This window comes from Muntiacus reevesi, chromosome X (genome assembly GCF_963930625.1).
Source record: "Muntiacus reevesi chromosome X, mMunRee1.1, whole genome shotgun sequence".
Classification (NCBI taxonomy): Eukaryota; Metazoa; Chordata; class Mammalia; order Artiodactyla; family Cervidae; genus Muntiacus; species Muntiacus reevesi.
In genome coordinates, this window is record NC_089271.1 from 105,070,295 (window position 1) to 105,088,020 (window position 17,726).

General features: G+C 41.6%; 1 protein-coding gene across 1 annotated transcript in view; it reads right to left on the minus strand.

Annotated features, from left to right (window-relative positions):
* The window catches only part of AFF2 (ALF transcription elongation factor 2), a 526,427-nt gene that overhangs the window by 353,794 nt on the left and 154,907 nt on the right, over window positions 1–17,726 (minus strand). Inside the window, exon 2 of the mRNA XM_065915233.1 lies at window positions 2,733–2,853. Within this exon, the coding sequence (XP_065771305.1) occupies window positions 2,733–2,853 (121 nt within the window). The remainder of the gene's footprint in view (window positions 1–2,732; window positions 2,854–17,726) is intronic.

Below are 17,726 nucleotides of genomic sequence, written 5' to 3' on the forward strand. Positions count from 1 at the left end.
ATGCCATCAGATAAGCAATCAGGTCATGCTTAAGGTTTAGAGTAGCAAGAAGTTTCCTGAAACTCCTGATGAACCACCAGGAATTTTGATTTTTAATTTTGCAAACATTCCTGCCACAACCCTCACCAAGAGTTGTATAGGAAAGTCCTCATTTTTACAGTGGATGTGGGCCAACTCTAGAACTCCCACTGCCATCAGCATGTCCAGATACTCGAAGGGTGTCCACACCAGTTGGGTCTAGGGAGCTCTTGGAGGTGTACCTCACTTCTAGTATCATGATATGGGAGAAAGGAGAAGCATACTGCCCAGTGATCTCCCAGGGAACCCTGACCATGTACACAGCATAAGATGGCAGTCAGTCATCAAAGCAACAGTAAAAGAAAGAGAATGACTAGGTCATCAACTGTTAGCATTATTCCTTTTCTTCATAGTCTCGACTTCAAAGCAAAGGCTCTTCCCCATCAAGAAGCCTAAAAGCACCAGGCTACTAATCACACAGCAGGCCTGGCCTGGCCCTAGACTAATGCTCCCATCTGTGTCTCTATCTGACAGACCTTTGTTGTATCAAGACAGATGGCTTTTGAAAACTTCTGACAATGTTGATAACAGGTTCTTTAACTGCCTACTCAAAATTACACTATTTACATCTAAAAATAAGTATGCATCTACATTACAGGCTTATTAACAAGAGATGGTGTTTCCCTTAAAGGTACAAGGACATTAAGTCAACAAGACTTTAAATTATAAAGGGGGAAATAATTCAACTGCTCTACACCTCATAATAGTGTCAAGTATGGAGTAGATACTGAATTTGAAGAATGAGCCCTTGACTAAAGCCCATTTTTCTAACCCATCCAAAGATAAGAGGTGAAACTCAGCTGGCCATTCCTCTTTCTCAAGGACGGATGAGGTTGGGAATTCCCTGGTGTCCAGTGGTTAAGACTCTGAACTTCCACTGCAGAGAGCATGAGTTTGATCCCTGGTCACGGAATTAAGTTCTTGCATGCTGCATGGTGTGGCAAAAACAAACAAACAAACAAAAAACACTAAAGAAGGGAGGAGGTGTCCGTCATCCTTTGACCTCACTTCCATTTTCTGAGAAAAACGGAGGCCACAACTTCTTGTCTTCCATACTCCTTCTTTATTCTTATCCTAATATTCCGTTCCCACTTTCCTACCCAAGGCTCATGACTCAACACATGTTCTCAATTTTGTATTTACTCATCTGCCCTGGGACCTTGCTCTGCTCATCAGTACCTCTCCCTCCTGTGTCTTCACCCCTTAGTTTTCCTTCCCTCCAATCCACCACTCCCCACATTTCCAACATCATCTTTACAAGTCTTCATCTGTCTTGGCCATTTCCTGATTTTAAAATTGGTGATGACTTCTCTTTGTGTACAGACTCATGTCCAGACACCTAGGTATTCAAAGTCTTCAGACATCTATTCCCCTGCCTATCTCATCAGCAGTTACCATGCAGTCATGCCCTCACTCATTCGTGATGATCTCTGCACTGGACAAGGAATTCCTTGAATGCAGGAACTAGATCTTCTTTCCCTTTGGACACTAGTCTAAGACATAGCTTACACTCAATGGGCCTTCAATAAATGCTTGTCAAACTAACCATATCTCACCATGGACACATTCAACAGCAGTACAGAAATTAAACCAACTGAAATAGGAAAAATGGATTATTAAAGATTACACTACTATTGACAAATTGAAAACTACTAGTCTCTTTGTCAGACTTACCAAATTTGGAAAGCACCTGAGTGTCTCAATCAAGAGCTTCTTGCTTAGTCTGAACAAGGCAGCAAAGACTCTGGTCTCACTAGTCACTGATCCAGACAGCTCACTGTCTACATCAGTCAGTATCCCCTAAATGGTGCTCTTCTAACATTACAACTCTTGATCATTTTCTCTATGGTTGTTTTACCTCTTACACCATTTTTGTTTCACTGAAGAAAATTACACTGCTACTAAATTTCAATAAAAACCAATCAGCTACCAGCAATTGAACAGGATTCTTCTCCCAATCTCCACTCCAAATAGAAAGTTCAGAGGCAGTCATTGTGAAATCAACACTTGAAGATGTAGAAGTAGGATCTTTATTGGAGCTACACACTAGCCAGAAGTCCACTAGAAAATCAACCAAGCTACACTACCCCCTGTGGTTGAGGCAATCACCTAACCCATGATTATTAACCACCAGCAAAAAATGACTGGCTTTTTCCCTTTGTCCTAGAACAGTGATTTTCGAAGAGCTCTCAAACCACTGAACAGCTGCTAACAACCTGAAATGGAAACAAGAAGCCGTGGTTTTGCGATGGATGGCACCAATCGGGAGGAGACACAGACATCTCCACTGACTTTCTGATGAAGTCTTCAGGGGCTGCCTCGCTGATGATAATCAAAGTGAGATCAAGCGTCAGGGGGCATTCCTTGCTAGAGGTAGTGCTGGGCAGGAAAGAATTCCTTGGAGACAGGCAGTCTCATAAGTCCCTTTCAAATCTTACTATGTCCCCCCAAGAAGATGGGATTTGTCTCTGAAGACTTCCTCAGAAACTTGTCATGGCCCCAAATACAGCACAGGTATATATTTCATTTGTAAAATAGATTCTCTTGGAAATGATTTGAGTGTTTCAAAAATAGGTTAAGTGTTGATTAGTGCATTCAAAAATATAACAAGTGACCATTTTGCAGAAAGATAAATTACATACATATTCAGCTACCTTGTATGGCTCCCCAAAAAGATCAAAGCCTGAAGAAAAGAGATCGTCTTCTTGCTGGACTTCTTGATTCCTCCGCTCCCATTCCCTTTTCTTAAGTGCACTACGGTCTTGTTCATAGTGACTGATGTGCAAAGAAAAAGACAAAAGGAGACAAAGATGAATTAGTCATGGAAGCCATGTTATCAATAAGAAGAAAAAAACCAAGTTGAGGCTACCCAAACTGATACTGAATAGAGAGCTCACCTCCTTTTCTTTATTCCCAATAGGTTAAAGATCCTGACCAGTTCTTCAGAATCCAAAAGGAAACAGAAATTGGCTTATGAGACATTGTAGTCACGACCATTTAAGTACAGCATAATCCTCTTCCCTTGTCCTGGCTTAATTACTACAGGCAATTACTACAGCCTACCTCAAAGTCAGTCCACTGTGCAAAAGAGTACTGAATTCAGGTTTCACTGTATTGCCAACTATCTAGGGCCCAGAATTCACAGATGTCACTAAGTCCAAAGGGAAAGGAATTATCAAATATATTATTGCAGATAAATGGGAATTCTGTCCTGAGCCCACAGCCAGTATTAGTCTGTTGTAATGAAGTCAAAAGAGAAGGACTTCCCTGACAGTCCAGTGGTTAGGACTCCAAGCTTCCATCACAGAGGGCACAGGTTCCGGACCTAGTCGGGGAATTAAGAATCCCACATGCCATGTGGCATGGCCAAAAGAAAAAATCAAAGGAGAGTTTAAGAACATCTTTGAAAGTCCACAAAAAACCAAATCACCCAGTCAATCACACTCCTTTTTGTTTTGTTGTTGTTCTTCCCACAGTTTGCATCATAGGTGACTAGAAGTCTTTTAGGGGGTCTGGGTTGATCAACAAACTCCCATTAATGAAAAGAGGTGCCAAATGATTTAAATGACCTTAAGGCACAAATGTTTTATGAACACCATGTTACTCTGACTCTCATCACATTTCAGGCTTTCCCTTTGGAGGATCAGTACTCTATCAAAGATACATTCTTGGTCCTTCGATTTTATAGAATGGAATACTTCCTCAATAAGAGCACAATTATTTTTTCATCATGCAAGAATATGTGTATTAAACTAAAATCTGTAAGTCTCCCACTAGTGGGCTTTATTTTGTTCATTGGGTTTTTCCTCATGCTTTTGATCATAATCCTACTCAAGGTGAGCACACATACGCTGGGAAAATTTTAATTATATACATGTACATAAAATGCCTAGCAGGTACTGAATAAATGTTGCTTTCCTCGCTCATGTTAATACAGGTATCCCCTGCTTTCCAAACGTTTGCCTTAAGCCACTTTTACGAGAGACCTATGTTAGTATCTATTTGCACTAACCAAAAATAATCCAAAGGGAATTTTTGCTTTTATGAAAAACATCATTCCCTTCCTAATGTAGGTCTTTCATAAAAGCAAAGTGGCATAATGAGAACTTTCAGAAAGTGGGGGATACTCTTCACTTTTACACCATTTTGCTTATTGGAGTTTTTATAGTAACGCTCTACTTTCAGCTACCAGATGAAATCTGTAATGTCATGTGAAGACTTAATTAGGTAATTAGTATGCAAGAGAACATAGTAGCTAAAGGAACTACAAGAGATATACTGATATAATATATAAGTACAGTCAACAGGTTTTGAATACATTTCAAACCTTAATACCTATCACTGGTAGCCTACTTTGCCCATGCTGCTGCTGCTGCTAAGTCGCTTCAGTCGTGTCCAACTCTGTGTGACCCCATAGACAGCAGCCCACCAGGCTCCGCCGTCCCTGGGATTCTCCAGGCAAGAACAGTGGAGCGGGTTGCCATTTCCTTCTCCAATGCATGAAAGTGAAAAGTGAAAGTGAAGTCACTCAGTCGCGTCCAACTCTTTGTGACCCCATGGACTGCAGCCTACCAGGCTCCTTTGCCCATGGGATTTTCCAGGCAAGAGTACTGGAGTGGATTGCCATTTTCTTCTCCACTTTTCCCATGAGTATCATATAATGTTAATTTATAAAATAAGAGCCCAGAGTATGTGATAGCCATGGCAGCTTAACTAGATATTGATATAGATGGAGTGGAAGAGGCCAATACACTTAACCATCCACCTTTCTTCACAGGAATACTTGAACTGACAAACTCTAAGTGACTTTGACAGCTTTATCTCCTGGATAAACAACACTTCATTTCCCCATTTTAAAATCATGGCAATATTTATAGGATGTTTGGGCTCAGTGATAAAGAAGCTGCCTGCCAATACAGGAGATGCAGGTTCAATCCCTGCGTCAGGAAAACGCCCTGGAGAAGGAAATGGCAACCCACTCTAGTATTCTTGCCTGGAAAATCCTATGGACAGAGGAGCCTGGTGGGCTATGGTCCATGGAGTCGCAAAAGAGTCAGACATGGCTGAACAACAACATCAGCTATCCTTTCATAATGCAAAAATGCCAGGTACAGAAGAGCTCCCTGGATCCCTCATGAGTATGCCCAACAAATGTTATCACCGCCTCGGAAAATCAAAGATCATCCAGAGGTCCACCCAAAACCTAGGCCCCACATCTGAGCCCTGCCTGGTCAAGAAAGACACCGAGTCCATGTACTGGAAGCCAGCCCATCCTTCACAGTCCTAGATGCCATCCACAGATACTACGTTTGTTGGTGTCACCTGTCATTTCTATGCACAAGTTGAGATCAGAACACCAAACCTCTGCCATGTGACACAGTGTCTTCATATTGGATGCTGACGTGTGGACAGCAGTAACATTTTGGGTGCATGAAGGGTGGAGCACAAGACTCAGCATCACATACTGGCCGCGTGTAACCCAAGCCCATCATCAATTTGCCCAAACCAAACAATGATGGGGTGCCCAGGGTGGGATGGGGGACAAGTTAAAGCAATATTTAGTGGGAGTGGGAGGCTTGGAGGAAGGTTTGCTGCAGAGAAGAAAGACACTTCATTTCTTTGCCCTCAGCAGCCAAGACCCTCCACACAAACACGAGCACCAATGCATCATGCTTCCAAGGAACATGAGCAAGATGTCAGTTTTCCAGCTCTCTGTTCATTCTGTGCATCTGACAGCCCAGAATGACAGGCCCGGGGATCGCCTTTCATTTTCCCACAAGGAGCACGGAAGGACTTCAGTCTCTTGGCTTTGCAAACTCTCTCTCTCCAGCTCTGAGGACCAAGATAATTAAAATCCCGAAGGAAAGGACAAGAAGAAAGGACATGTGCTTCAACATGCATGACAACCCTTTCAGCGGCCGGCACTCAGGGCACTTGGTGCTTTCAACCCAGGCTGGATGCATTAGGAGGCTCTCGGCTGCATTTTGCATCAGTTCATTAAGCCACCAGATTCCAGACGAGAAATCTGAATAGCAGATTGAGCGTGCACATGGGTGTTATCTGTGGCGAGCAAATTGCCTGCTGCATTTTTTAACACATACAACAAAGAACAGTTAATTCTCATATCTCTGGCAAGAGTGAATTTCGTCTCCATAGAGTTCCACTGCTCCTGGAAGGCAACCAACTCTCTCCAATTTTTTCCTTTCTCACTCAGCACGGCGTTGTACTAAAAGCTTCACCTGGCGAGGTATAATGAGGAATGAACCATGTGGTGATGAGGCTTTCACAGTGCAGAACGTCACTGATTTCTGACTGAAACCAAAATGACTAATTTGAAGCACCAGCTAATTAAAACCCCAGTTATGTATTTAGCCTCTTGTTGCACCTACTGCAGTTTATAATCACGAGGACCTCTTTATCTACCCAATTAAAGTTCTTCGGATTCTGGGAAGTTGTGTTTGAACCTGTGAGCCCCACAGAGACCACAGGAAAGCTGATGTCTGTCCCTTGAGGATCTGATGCCCTGTTACATGCCTAGGCTTATCTTCCCATGAAAAAAAGGGAGGGGGGCGTTGCTCCATGACCCACGAAGACATGCTCAAGCCAGAAATCAGAATTCATCCCCATGTTACTGGTGTGAACAATTCAACTTTCCTCACACTGATGAAGACAGAGCAAACAAGTCCTCTCAGTGTGAAAACTCACTTTCACATTAGGGAATTGGGCCCCAAAACACAACCTGAGGCCTCTACACTCTTACCAAGGAGGAATGTTCTTCCAACCATTTCCTACAGGATAGAAGGAAATTTGGCACATTATGGTGACACTGAACACTCAAAATCCAGGGGGAGGGCCAAATCAGGGAATGGGACCAAGAGATACAAACTACTATATGTAAAATAGACAAGCTAAAAGGATCTTTTACAGAGCACAGAGACTATAGCCAATATTTGATAATAACTCTAAATGGAGTATAATCTATAAAATGTTGAGCCTGTCATGTTTGACACCTGAAACAAATATAGTATTGTAAATCAACTATATCTCAAGTTAAACATGCATTAAAAAAAGCCACCTCAATTTACTCTTCATTGGCCAAAGGCCTTGGTTTTCTCCCTGTATAGCCTATCTTTTTGGAGTCCCCACTTCACTGACATCTCTACTAGCTGACAGAGAAAGGACAGAAAAAAGAACAAGCTCCATTCAACTAAATACATTTAAGTCACCAAGACCTTGAACTACAGTTGGAGCTGCATGGGTCCAGTTACATGCGGATTTTTTCAATAGTAAATAGTAAGGTACCACACAATCCACAGGTGGTTGAACCCAAGGTTGGCTGAATCCACCGATGTAGAATCACAAACAGAAAGGGACTGCAGATACCAAAGGGTTGGTGCCCCTTAGCTCGCCTTGTTCAAAGACCAACTGTACTCTGTTACTCATTCCAATACAAGGCAGTGATGAGAAGTTACTCTCTAGAATGGATCTCTTTTTTTTTTTTTTTTTTGCTATTTTATTTATTTATTTATTTAATTTTTTTTAGATTTTTTTATTAGTTGCTAATTAGAGGCTAAGAATGGATCTTTTATATTAGCTCTGGTTTCACCCACCCATTGGTCTCCCTGGCCTCCAATTACAGAGAACCTGCCCTCCTAACACAAGAGGGATATGTGACCCTCTGGAGAGGAATAGAGCAGCCCAAGGCCTCATCAGGGGAATGGCAAAGGAAGATGCCAATTCGTGTCTCTTCCATCTTTAAGTTCAAGTGATTTCTTCTCCTTCTCTCAGATATTCTCCTATCCTCATCCTTAAACCAGATCTTGGACTCAGGCAATTCCTACTTTCATCATTAGAAGCCATGGGCGCATTTGTAGGGAGATAAGACCTAGGAAACATGTAAATAGCTTCACTGAAATGGAGGAAGTTCAGTTCTACTGTCTTTATTAGCTCACAGCGGTAGGACACCTGGGCTGACAATGCAGACTCGGCTGTCACCATCATCTTGTTCTTGTCCCTTCATTTTCCAGATGAGGAAATTGTGCTCAGAAAGCAATGGGCCTCACAGGATGTCTGTAGCAGAACTGGGAGTTCTACTAGAACTCAGGTTTTCTGATTCCCAAACTAGCCCTCTTCCTAATACCCCAAGGTTTGTCCCTTCTGACTCCATGTTTGCATCACTCTCAAGAATAAATACTAGTCCCATTTGCACTCTGTTGGTCAACTTTCCTTAGGATGGTATTTTATTGGAAATTGCCAGTAGGAAAAACTTTAGGAGTTTAATTTGGATGCGAGTGAGTATAGAAAAACCATTAGTTTCCTTATACCAAAATGTACAGAGCCTAAAGGGATTGTAAAAATTAACTACAACTGTGGGAAGAAGCTGAGCAAGTGAGAGTAAAAACCAGTTTAAGTCCATTTGGTGTGTATATTTCATGAAGTTTAATCATCATTGCTTACCTAATTTGGTTATTTTACAAAGCTAGTTGGGAAAACATTAAAAAAACTGGTATTTTAAAACAAGTTTGTTTATACTGCTAATATAGGATTTACAGTAGTAACAATGTACATGGAGGTAAATAACTCAGTCTCATTTGTTTTCTAATCCAGCTGGCACTAAAACACCTTTATTTTGGCTAATGTCTTTGTAAAAGCATAAAAATACATATTTAATTCACCCAAGGGAAAAATATAAGCTATAACTCACTCTTTGTGGTTCTCCTGAATGAATTTCTGCCTTCTATAAAATGTGAAGATATTTATGTTTACTGCGTGTTCCAGAATTCCAAGTGGTACTTTTTTTTTTTCAATCCATTTCCAAGTTCAGTCGCTCAGTCATGTCCAACTCTTTGCGACCCCATGGACTGCAGCATGCCAGGCTTCCCTATCCATCACCAACTCCTGGAGCTTGCACAAACTCATGTCCATCAAGTCAGTGATACCATCCAACCACCTCATATTTTTTTCAATATCTAGCACTATTTTGAATTTAACACTGATCTAATGTCTATACAGCTTCTCTCAGTTTTAAAAAATCACTCATTATTAGAGAAATGAAATTAGAGAAATGCAAATCAAAATCACAATGAGGCATCATCTTGTGCCAGTCATTTTGCGCTGCCATAAAAAAGTTTACAAACAGTAAATGCTGGAGAGGGTGTGGAGAAAAGGGAACCCTCTTACACTGTTGGTGGGAACACAAAGTAGTACAGCCACTATGGGGAACAGTGTGGAGACTCCTTTAAAAACTGGGAATAGAACTGCCATACAACCTAGCAAAAAATCCCACTGCTGGGCATACACCCTGAGGAAACCAGAATTGAAAGAGACACATGTACCCCAATGTTCATTATAGCACTGTTTATAGTAGCTAGGAAATGGAAGCAACCTAGATGTCCATCGGCAGATGAATGGACAAGAAAGTTGTGGTACATATACACAATGGACTATTACTCAGCCATAAAAAAGAACACATTTGAGTCAGTTCAAATGAGGTGGATGAAATTGGAGCCTATTATACAGAGTGAATTAAGTCAGAAAGAAAAAAACCAATATGGTATATTAACACATACATATGGAATTTAGAAAGATGGCAATGATGATCCTATACACAAGGCAGCAAAAGTGACACAGATGTAAAGAACAGACTTTTGGACTCTGTGCGAGAAGGCAAGGGTGGAATGATTTGAGAGAATATCACTGAAACCTCTATATTACCATATGTAAAATAGATGACCACTCCAAGTTTGATGCATGAAGCAGGGCAACCAAAGCCAGGGCTCTGGGACAACCCAGAGGGATAGGGTAGAGACGGGAGTGTGAGGGGAGTTCAAGATGGGGGGACACACGTATACCTGTGGCTGATTCATGTTGATGTATGGCAAAAGCCACCACAATATTGTAAAGCAATTAACCTCCAATTAAAATAAATTAATTAATTAAAAAGAAAACCTCTGCCATTTAATACATTCAAAATCAACTTCAAGTTAAATTCTCATTGTATCTGCTATTATCCACGAGCATTCCAATGTGAAGTGCTATCTCCAAACTAGTCTAAAAAGCTAAAAACAGGCTATCATTATTTTGCACATATAAGGAAAAACACAAGAGAACCTTGGATCTGGAGATATGAACATGACCTTGAAAAAGGGTTTCTAATATTGGTAGAACCTCTAATGTTACATACATACAACCACTCTCTTCAGCAAATGGACCCTCTTCCTCACAGACATTGGATCTCATTAAAAAGGAAAAAAAAAGATAGGAATGAAAGGACAGAAAATACACGAGACATTTACTCTCCACATCTGTCAGCTGCCCACCCAGTCATGCCAATTTCTTTAGGTCTTAGAGAAATGGGCCAATGCTCATTCTGAGAGTTCCCTTAAATCCATGGTTCCAGAAGTCCTGCATGGAAACATGTTTAATATTCCCCTTGAGGAGACCCCAGTTCCTCTACTTCTGAAAGACGAAGCGGATTCAGTTCACCCTGGAGGTTTGTCAAATCATCCTCCAATGGGGTCAGGCAGATAATTCAAGAACCACCCCTCATGTTTTATTTTTGTCTCACCTGCTCTCCTTCTCTTCTACTCCCCACCCAGTTTTAAAAATTACTATAACAACTCTACTGGGATATAATTCACAAACCATTCAATTCACCCATTTCAAGTATACGACCAGTGGTTTTCCATATATTCATAGCATTTCACAACTATCATCATGATATAATTTTAGAATATTTGTCTGATGCCCAAAAGCAGCCATGTACCTTTTAGGCATTACTCCCCACCCTGAATCCTCCCTTCCAGACCAGCCCAAAGCAATCACTAATTTCCTTTCTTTCTGAATGAATTTGCTTTTCCTGGATATTTCATTCACATGATGTAGGGTTTTGCGCCTGACTTCTTTCACTTATCAAAATGTTTTCAAGGTTCATCCACATTGTAGCATGGATCAATACTCCATTCCTTTTTTTTTTTTTCATATCTAAATAATATTCTACTGTTGGATATTCCTGGTCCTAAGTTACACCATGCTCATTCAGGAGGTTCAATCTTGTGCATTGATAATGATTTAACTGGGGTTCTCTATGTGTCCCATTAGACACTCTACTCCTTAAGGAAAAGGTCCATGACTTCCAAGTCACTGCCAGCATGCTACAGGTGAGTACAGCAAATCTTCTTATATATAAATAAGCAATGCTAAATACAGATAGTGTGAGGAAGACACTTTTAAAAAGTATTTGACTTTCAGCTTAGGGCAAAATTATTTTGACTAGCCTACCAAACTCCCCAAATAGTGCAATACCTCTAACATATACCAACTCAAGGTGTGAAGATAATTGAATATATCTAGGAATAGTAAAAAGGCGTCCCAGGTGGCGCAGTGGAAAAGAATCTGCCTGCCAGTGCAAAAGACACAGGTTCGATCAGGCACAGGTCAGGAAGATCCCCTGGGGAAGGAAATGGCAACCCACTCCATATTCTTGCCTGGGAAATTCCATGAACAGAGAAGCCTGGCAGGCTATAGTCCATGGTGTTGCAAAGAGCTGGATATGACTGAAGCAACTAGCACACACACAGGACAGCACAGAATAGTTGATCAAGGTAGGTCATCAAAAATCTCAACTCCCTGCTTCAGATGATCTGAACAGAAAATCTCAGCTTGGAGGGGGCTCTTGGAGCATGGTAGATACTCAGAAGAGTAATGATTGGCAACAATATTGCAAGAGTGCACAAAAATTTCATTTTTGAGTGGATTCCATTTTAATGGAAATGCCACTTTTTTCTTTATATAGAATGACCATGACTCTGGCAACCCAAAGGTCTGACTGCAGTTGTACTCAACATATCAATAACTTTCTAGAAGTCTGTTAAAATGCACTTTAAAAGCAATCTTTCCAGTGAAATTAAATTATTTTGTCCTTGGACAATATCCCTGTCTGCTGGAGAGAGATATCTGTCTCCCTAACAAGTATTCTTTCCCTCCTCCACCAGCAGCCCAGGTTGTGACTTATCTCCTTTGAATCTTCCTTCAAGCATCCTCCTCCTCTGCACTCAGGGACCATGCTACAAGAGGACGCCATTGTACCATAGATATCTATGCAGCCGGAATTCCTTTTCTGCTTTTGTGATATTTTCTTAGCCTAGGTGTTTGACTTCCATTTTCATAGAAAATCATTTAAAAAGAACTCTAGTTCTGATCCATCCATTAAAAACGAGACTTCACCATCACTCCTTCTGGCTCACTGACCCATTGGTAACACAAACCAATGTCTTACAAGCATCTTACATTCACTGTGGCCACGCCGAGAGAGCTGCATAATTGCATGACTCAAAAGCTTTCAAAGACACTTCTTGAAGACAAGTAGGGGCCCGGAATGGATAATACAAGTCAAGGAATATACACTCTGAGAGTGAACACAGTAAGTGTATTTATTTATATGTTTCTTTTTGAATTGCTTCAAAAATTAAAACTAGAGAAAAATCAAAATGATAGACTATTCTCAATGCCCCTTTTGTCAGCATCTACCCTGTTTCCCAAATGACAATCAGAAGTAAGAATTTTCATTATCCTCTTTTTATTCATCCAGTGCTTCTTCCTGTGCTTCTTAGTGTCAACTTGAAATTATCTCATTTCTAATTCTCTCTTTGAATGAATCAGAGTCAATGCTAATGCTGAGCTTTAAAGAGCTGCAAGATCTAAATCTTGATCCTTCGTTTTTCCTAATCAGAAACGGTTCCATGGATACATGCAAGAGGAGGCGGTGTCCTGCTTTGATTATTCTTGGTGGTTTCAATTCTGCCTCGTGGCAGGCAGGATGCCTGGCCTGGCCCACTGCCCCTGATCATCCCTGGTCCAGCCTCCAAGGATCCTGGCACCATCCCACGGGCCACGTCCCCTGCTCAGTACCTGTTGCTTCTGCTGCCAACCTACACAGAACAACTCTGTTTTTCAAATTAGGAAAAAGCTGCCTGAAGTCTTTCCTCTCCATCCCCATTAAATATCAGGAATTCTTTTCCAAGTCAAAGTCTTAATATAACCTGACTTCTCATAAATGACACTTTTAAAAGGTGTTTAATTTTCAGTTAGCTATGAGCAAGACGAGTTCAATAACTACTTAATTTAAAGCAATATTTTCTCAGAAACTGCATTCTTAATTACTTTTAAACTAAGGAAATTAATGCCCTTAACAAGCAGTTTACAATTGACAGTCGTAAGCGGACTCCATTTTCATGTCTCACCAAACCCTTTGATCCATGCGTACTCACTAAACTCGGCCCAGGCAAATTCCACTCCCTAAAGGCTTCCTCTTTGGGTCCCTGCCCCTCCCTGGCACATCCACCCCATCGAGTAGCCTGAGCACACAGCCAGGGCATGAGATGGGGACCATGGCAAAGAGACACCAGGCACTGTTTGCTTCTCCTGCCTTCTGCACCTCATGACTCCACGTTCCTTTCCCACTTGGTCCCATGGACCTAACTGGGACTTGCTCCTGGGTCACACTTCTCCCTCTTATCTCGATGAGGTGCCAGACAAGGTGCTACCACCTCTCCCCCCATTTTGGGTTGAAGTGTGTTCCCTCAATGCTCGTATAGTGGAGTCCCAACCCCCAGGACCTCCGAATGGGACCTTCTTTGGAAATAGGATCACGCAGATGTAACGAGTAAACATGAGATGTCATACTGGAGCAGAGTGGTCCCTCATTTACCATGACTGGTGTCCTTATACAAAGAGGAAACGTGAACACAGAGAGAGAGAGAGAACCACATAGGAAGATGAAGACAGATGGGATGATGCTTCTCCAAGCCAAGGAACATGCTAGGTGGCCAGTAAACCACCGGAAGCTGGGAGAGAGGCCTGGGACACGTTTTCCCTCTCAGCCCTTGGAGGGAACCAACCCTGCCCAAGCCTTGAATTCAGACTTTGAGCTTCCAGAACCAGGAGAGAAAAATCTCTGTGGTTTAAGCCTCCCAGTTTATGAGACTCAGTTATGGAGGTGTTGGCAGACCCTTGCACCCCTGGATGGCATTACTGAGTCAATTCACAGCCCTCACCACAGTAAATACGAATAATCAAGACCTTAGAAATGATCTGTTTTACTCCATGAACATGACACCCACCCCTCTCACTTCGATCCCAGCGCAACTCTCCTTAGACTTTCCTTAGACTTTTCCTACTCCATGGACATGACACCCACCCCTCTCGCTTCGATCCCAGCGCGACTCTCCTTAGACTTTCCTTCTTTTCCCTTTTCCTGCTCTAAGAGAACCATGGGTGCTAAATGAAACTGTCGCTGGAGAGGAATCATGCATTTCTGCTTCCCATTTATTTGGAAACGTGCCATGCTCAGTGTTCAGCTCTCAATAAATATTATTTGACTGAATGAATGAACAAATGACAGATAAACATTTTTTCTGCTCAAGTTTGGTGACAAATGTTGACAAAGCTATTAATTAATTTGTCTATTTAATCAACAAACATTTATTGTATGCCTACATCACACCACAGACCATGATTGGTGCTCAGAAAAAATATAAGAAATAGTAGGAGTCTTCAGGAAATTCACAGGCCAGGAGGGAAGGCAAGTCCATTCTAAAATCATCACTCTGCAGGGTAACACACATTGGAGCCATAGGAACAAAGTGCGCTGGGCTCACTCTCAGGTTGGCCTGGGGTGGAGCGGCAAAACCAGGCTGCTGTGGTCCAGGCCTTGAGCAGTAGAAGAGTCCCCAGCTTGAACATCAGCTTGTTCAAGTACACAATAACCAAGTGACACTAAAGAAGGTCCCATGGTACAAAGATGGGTGACTAAACAAGAGATGAAAGACGCAACCAAGTTCAGTCCCTCTGACTGGCCGTGTTTGGCAAAACTGGCCTACAACAGAGGTGGGAAGACAGCAAGATTTTCTGCTGTTTGAGGAATCTGGAAAAGGAGTTTGGTCTTTGCAAATGCTTGGATTCAAGGGTCAAACCCAAATTGCACTTGTGATACCCAGTGAGAGGAAGAGCAGCACAGAGAGAAATGGATGAGTGAGATAAGCATGTGAATGGTGAGCTCATAAAGAATAGATGAGATTTCCAAGGGAAGCGTTTATTGTTTCCTGTATTCGAGCACATTGTCTCTCAATATGATTAGTTATCAGTCTCAGTTATCCAAAACTGGTATGAAATAAAGCGTTTACGCAGTTATGCTTCATTGATGTCAGCTCGGGGAGCATGAAAATCTCCATGAAGGTGGGTAATTGATGTGTAAATCAGAGCTCAATCACTCGGTAATAGAAATGGTCCCACTGAAAATATGCTTGTTGAACACAATTGCTGAGAAGCCAGAGGGAGGGAGAGAAGGAGGGCGGGAGGAGATAGAAGGCTTATTTATTAAAAATGATAATAACTGGCAATTTGGGCAATTTCCCCTTCAACAGAGGGCTGCTGTCAGAAATGCTTGCAAGCAAGTTGTGACCAATGCATCCGGATAGTTTCCTTCTGTTCTAATGAACTGTTTCTGTTTTATTTAACTGCTTGGAGACCCTGTTGTGGATATTTCAAAAGCGAATTAAAACAACACGTTCATCTTTTCAAACACGACACATGTTAATGACATCTGTGATAATAATTTGGTTAACGATGCTCATTCTAGGTATGCTTGCTATTGTTATTAAAATCCTTCTGTCGCTTTGCATTGACTCTCTGAGGAGCAGTGAATGAAAACGGACAATACCTTGCAATTTAAGATTTTAGTATCTCACGTTGAAACCAAAAGGACTTCTTTTTTTTTTCCCCCATTTATTTTTATTAGTTGGAGGCTAATTACTTTACAATATTGTAATGGTTTTTGCCATACATTGACATGAATCAGCCATGGATTTACATGTGTTCCCCATCCTGAACCCCCCTCCCAGCTCCCTCCCAAAAGGACTTCTTATTGTTGATCAAATAACAGTTCCTATTTCTATCATTCTGATCATCATTATCTTTATTATTACTTAAGGTGCCATGATAGCGGTGAGTGGCAGATTTTTCTTCCCCTCTACTGTCCTCATGGAATAAAGAGAAAATTCTCTACAGCAAATACTGCCACTGTAGGTTTAATAGCCAACATGGCTGCCTATTAATATAAGAAAGAAAGCTTTGGTTTTTCATTTTTCTACCAGATCTTGTGACAAATGCTTGAGTCAATATGAGAGGCAGGTCTGTCCTCGGCGTCTCATCCAGGGGATTCGCCCATCGGTATATAATCCATGCTTGAGTCTCAGCACAGTGTGTGTGCACATCCCCATCTGTACACAGTAGGCAGGTTCCACTTGGCATCAGTATAGATGTGCCCTGCTGTGGAGGTGAGGACCCTCTGCTCACCTGAGGTTACCAGCTCAACCCGATTTAAAAGCATGCGTGTGCTGATGGCTTGTTTCATATCTAGAGCTGGGCCTTCACCCAAGTGTCCACACCTTGACAGAATACCTGCATAGGACAGACCGGCACTGGGTGCTAAGGTGGAGGAGGAGAAAGTGGGGGCTGGTTGAGCAAGGCTTAATCTTCTCAGTAGTGGTGTAATTTTTTTGTAGGTGAGTGGATTCATATATCATTGATCTCCCTACAAAAAACTAAATGCATGCATCTGGTGTATACCAGGATTTAAAAATTTGGCTTCTCTCTTGAAAAGCAACAGACTTTCACATTTGCATGGTACTTGTCACTTCACAAAGCACTGCCACAAGTCTGATCTGATATGAGACTTACAGCAAACTTGGCAAATAGGCCAGCTGGGCACTCTGACCTTCCATTTCACAGATGAAGACACTGAGATCCAGTGTCTTCCAGAAGGGCTGACTGCCCAGTGTTCACACTGTCGCTCAGCTAGTGAAGGGCAGGAACAGAAAGGAAGACAAGCTGTCTGTATTCAGGAGCAGTTTATTTTTTTCCTACTATAAGACTTTGTGCTCTAACTGTAAAATGCTTGCTAACTCTATTCTTCCGGAACATGAGAAAAGTTGCTAAGTGTTAGAGCAAAGAGTCATTATTTTAAGGGTTTGAGAAAATAGCTTTTGATGGATCATTATTAATGCACTAATAATCCATAAATGTGCCTTTGTAGAAAAACAATGAAATGGAGAGACGCATACCAGATGGACGCAAGGAGGAGAGCCTCTAGTGGAAAGACCTCAGAGAGTGATTCTGCCATTTAAAGTTTGAATGACCTTGAGCAAGTCACTGGGCTGCTCACAGCCCTCCAAGAGCCACTGATCCAGAAGAACACACAGTATGGGAGGAGGAGATGAACTATAACGGCAAATTGAAAACTGCATGAACCCGGTAGCCCATAGCCAAGCTGAGCATGGACAACATGCCTAGTCTGAACTGAGACGTGTTATAAGTATAAAATACACACTGAATTTCAGGCTTGGTATGAAAACAGTATTAAGTTTAGAATTAATAATTTTAAACAGATTCCATGTTGAAATGATATCTGGCATACAGTGAGTTCAATCAAGTGTTATGGAAAGCAATTTCACCTGTTTCTTCTCAAGTTTTAAAAATGTGGCTATTAGAAAATTGAAACTAAACGAATGTGAATTATGTTTATGGCTCCCATCATATTTCTGCTGGGCAGTAGTGGCCTAAAAAGAGGGATTTTCTAGGTCTACTGAATA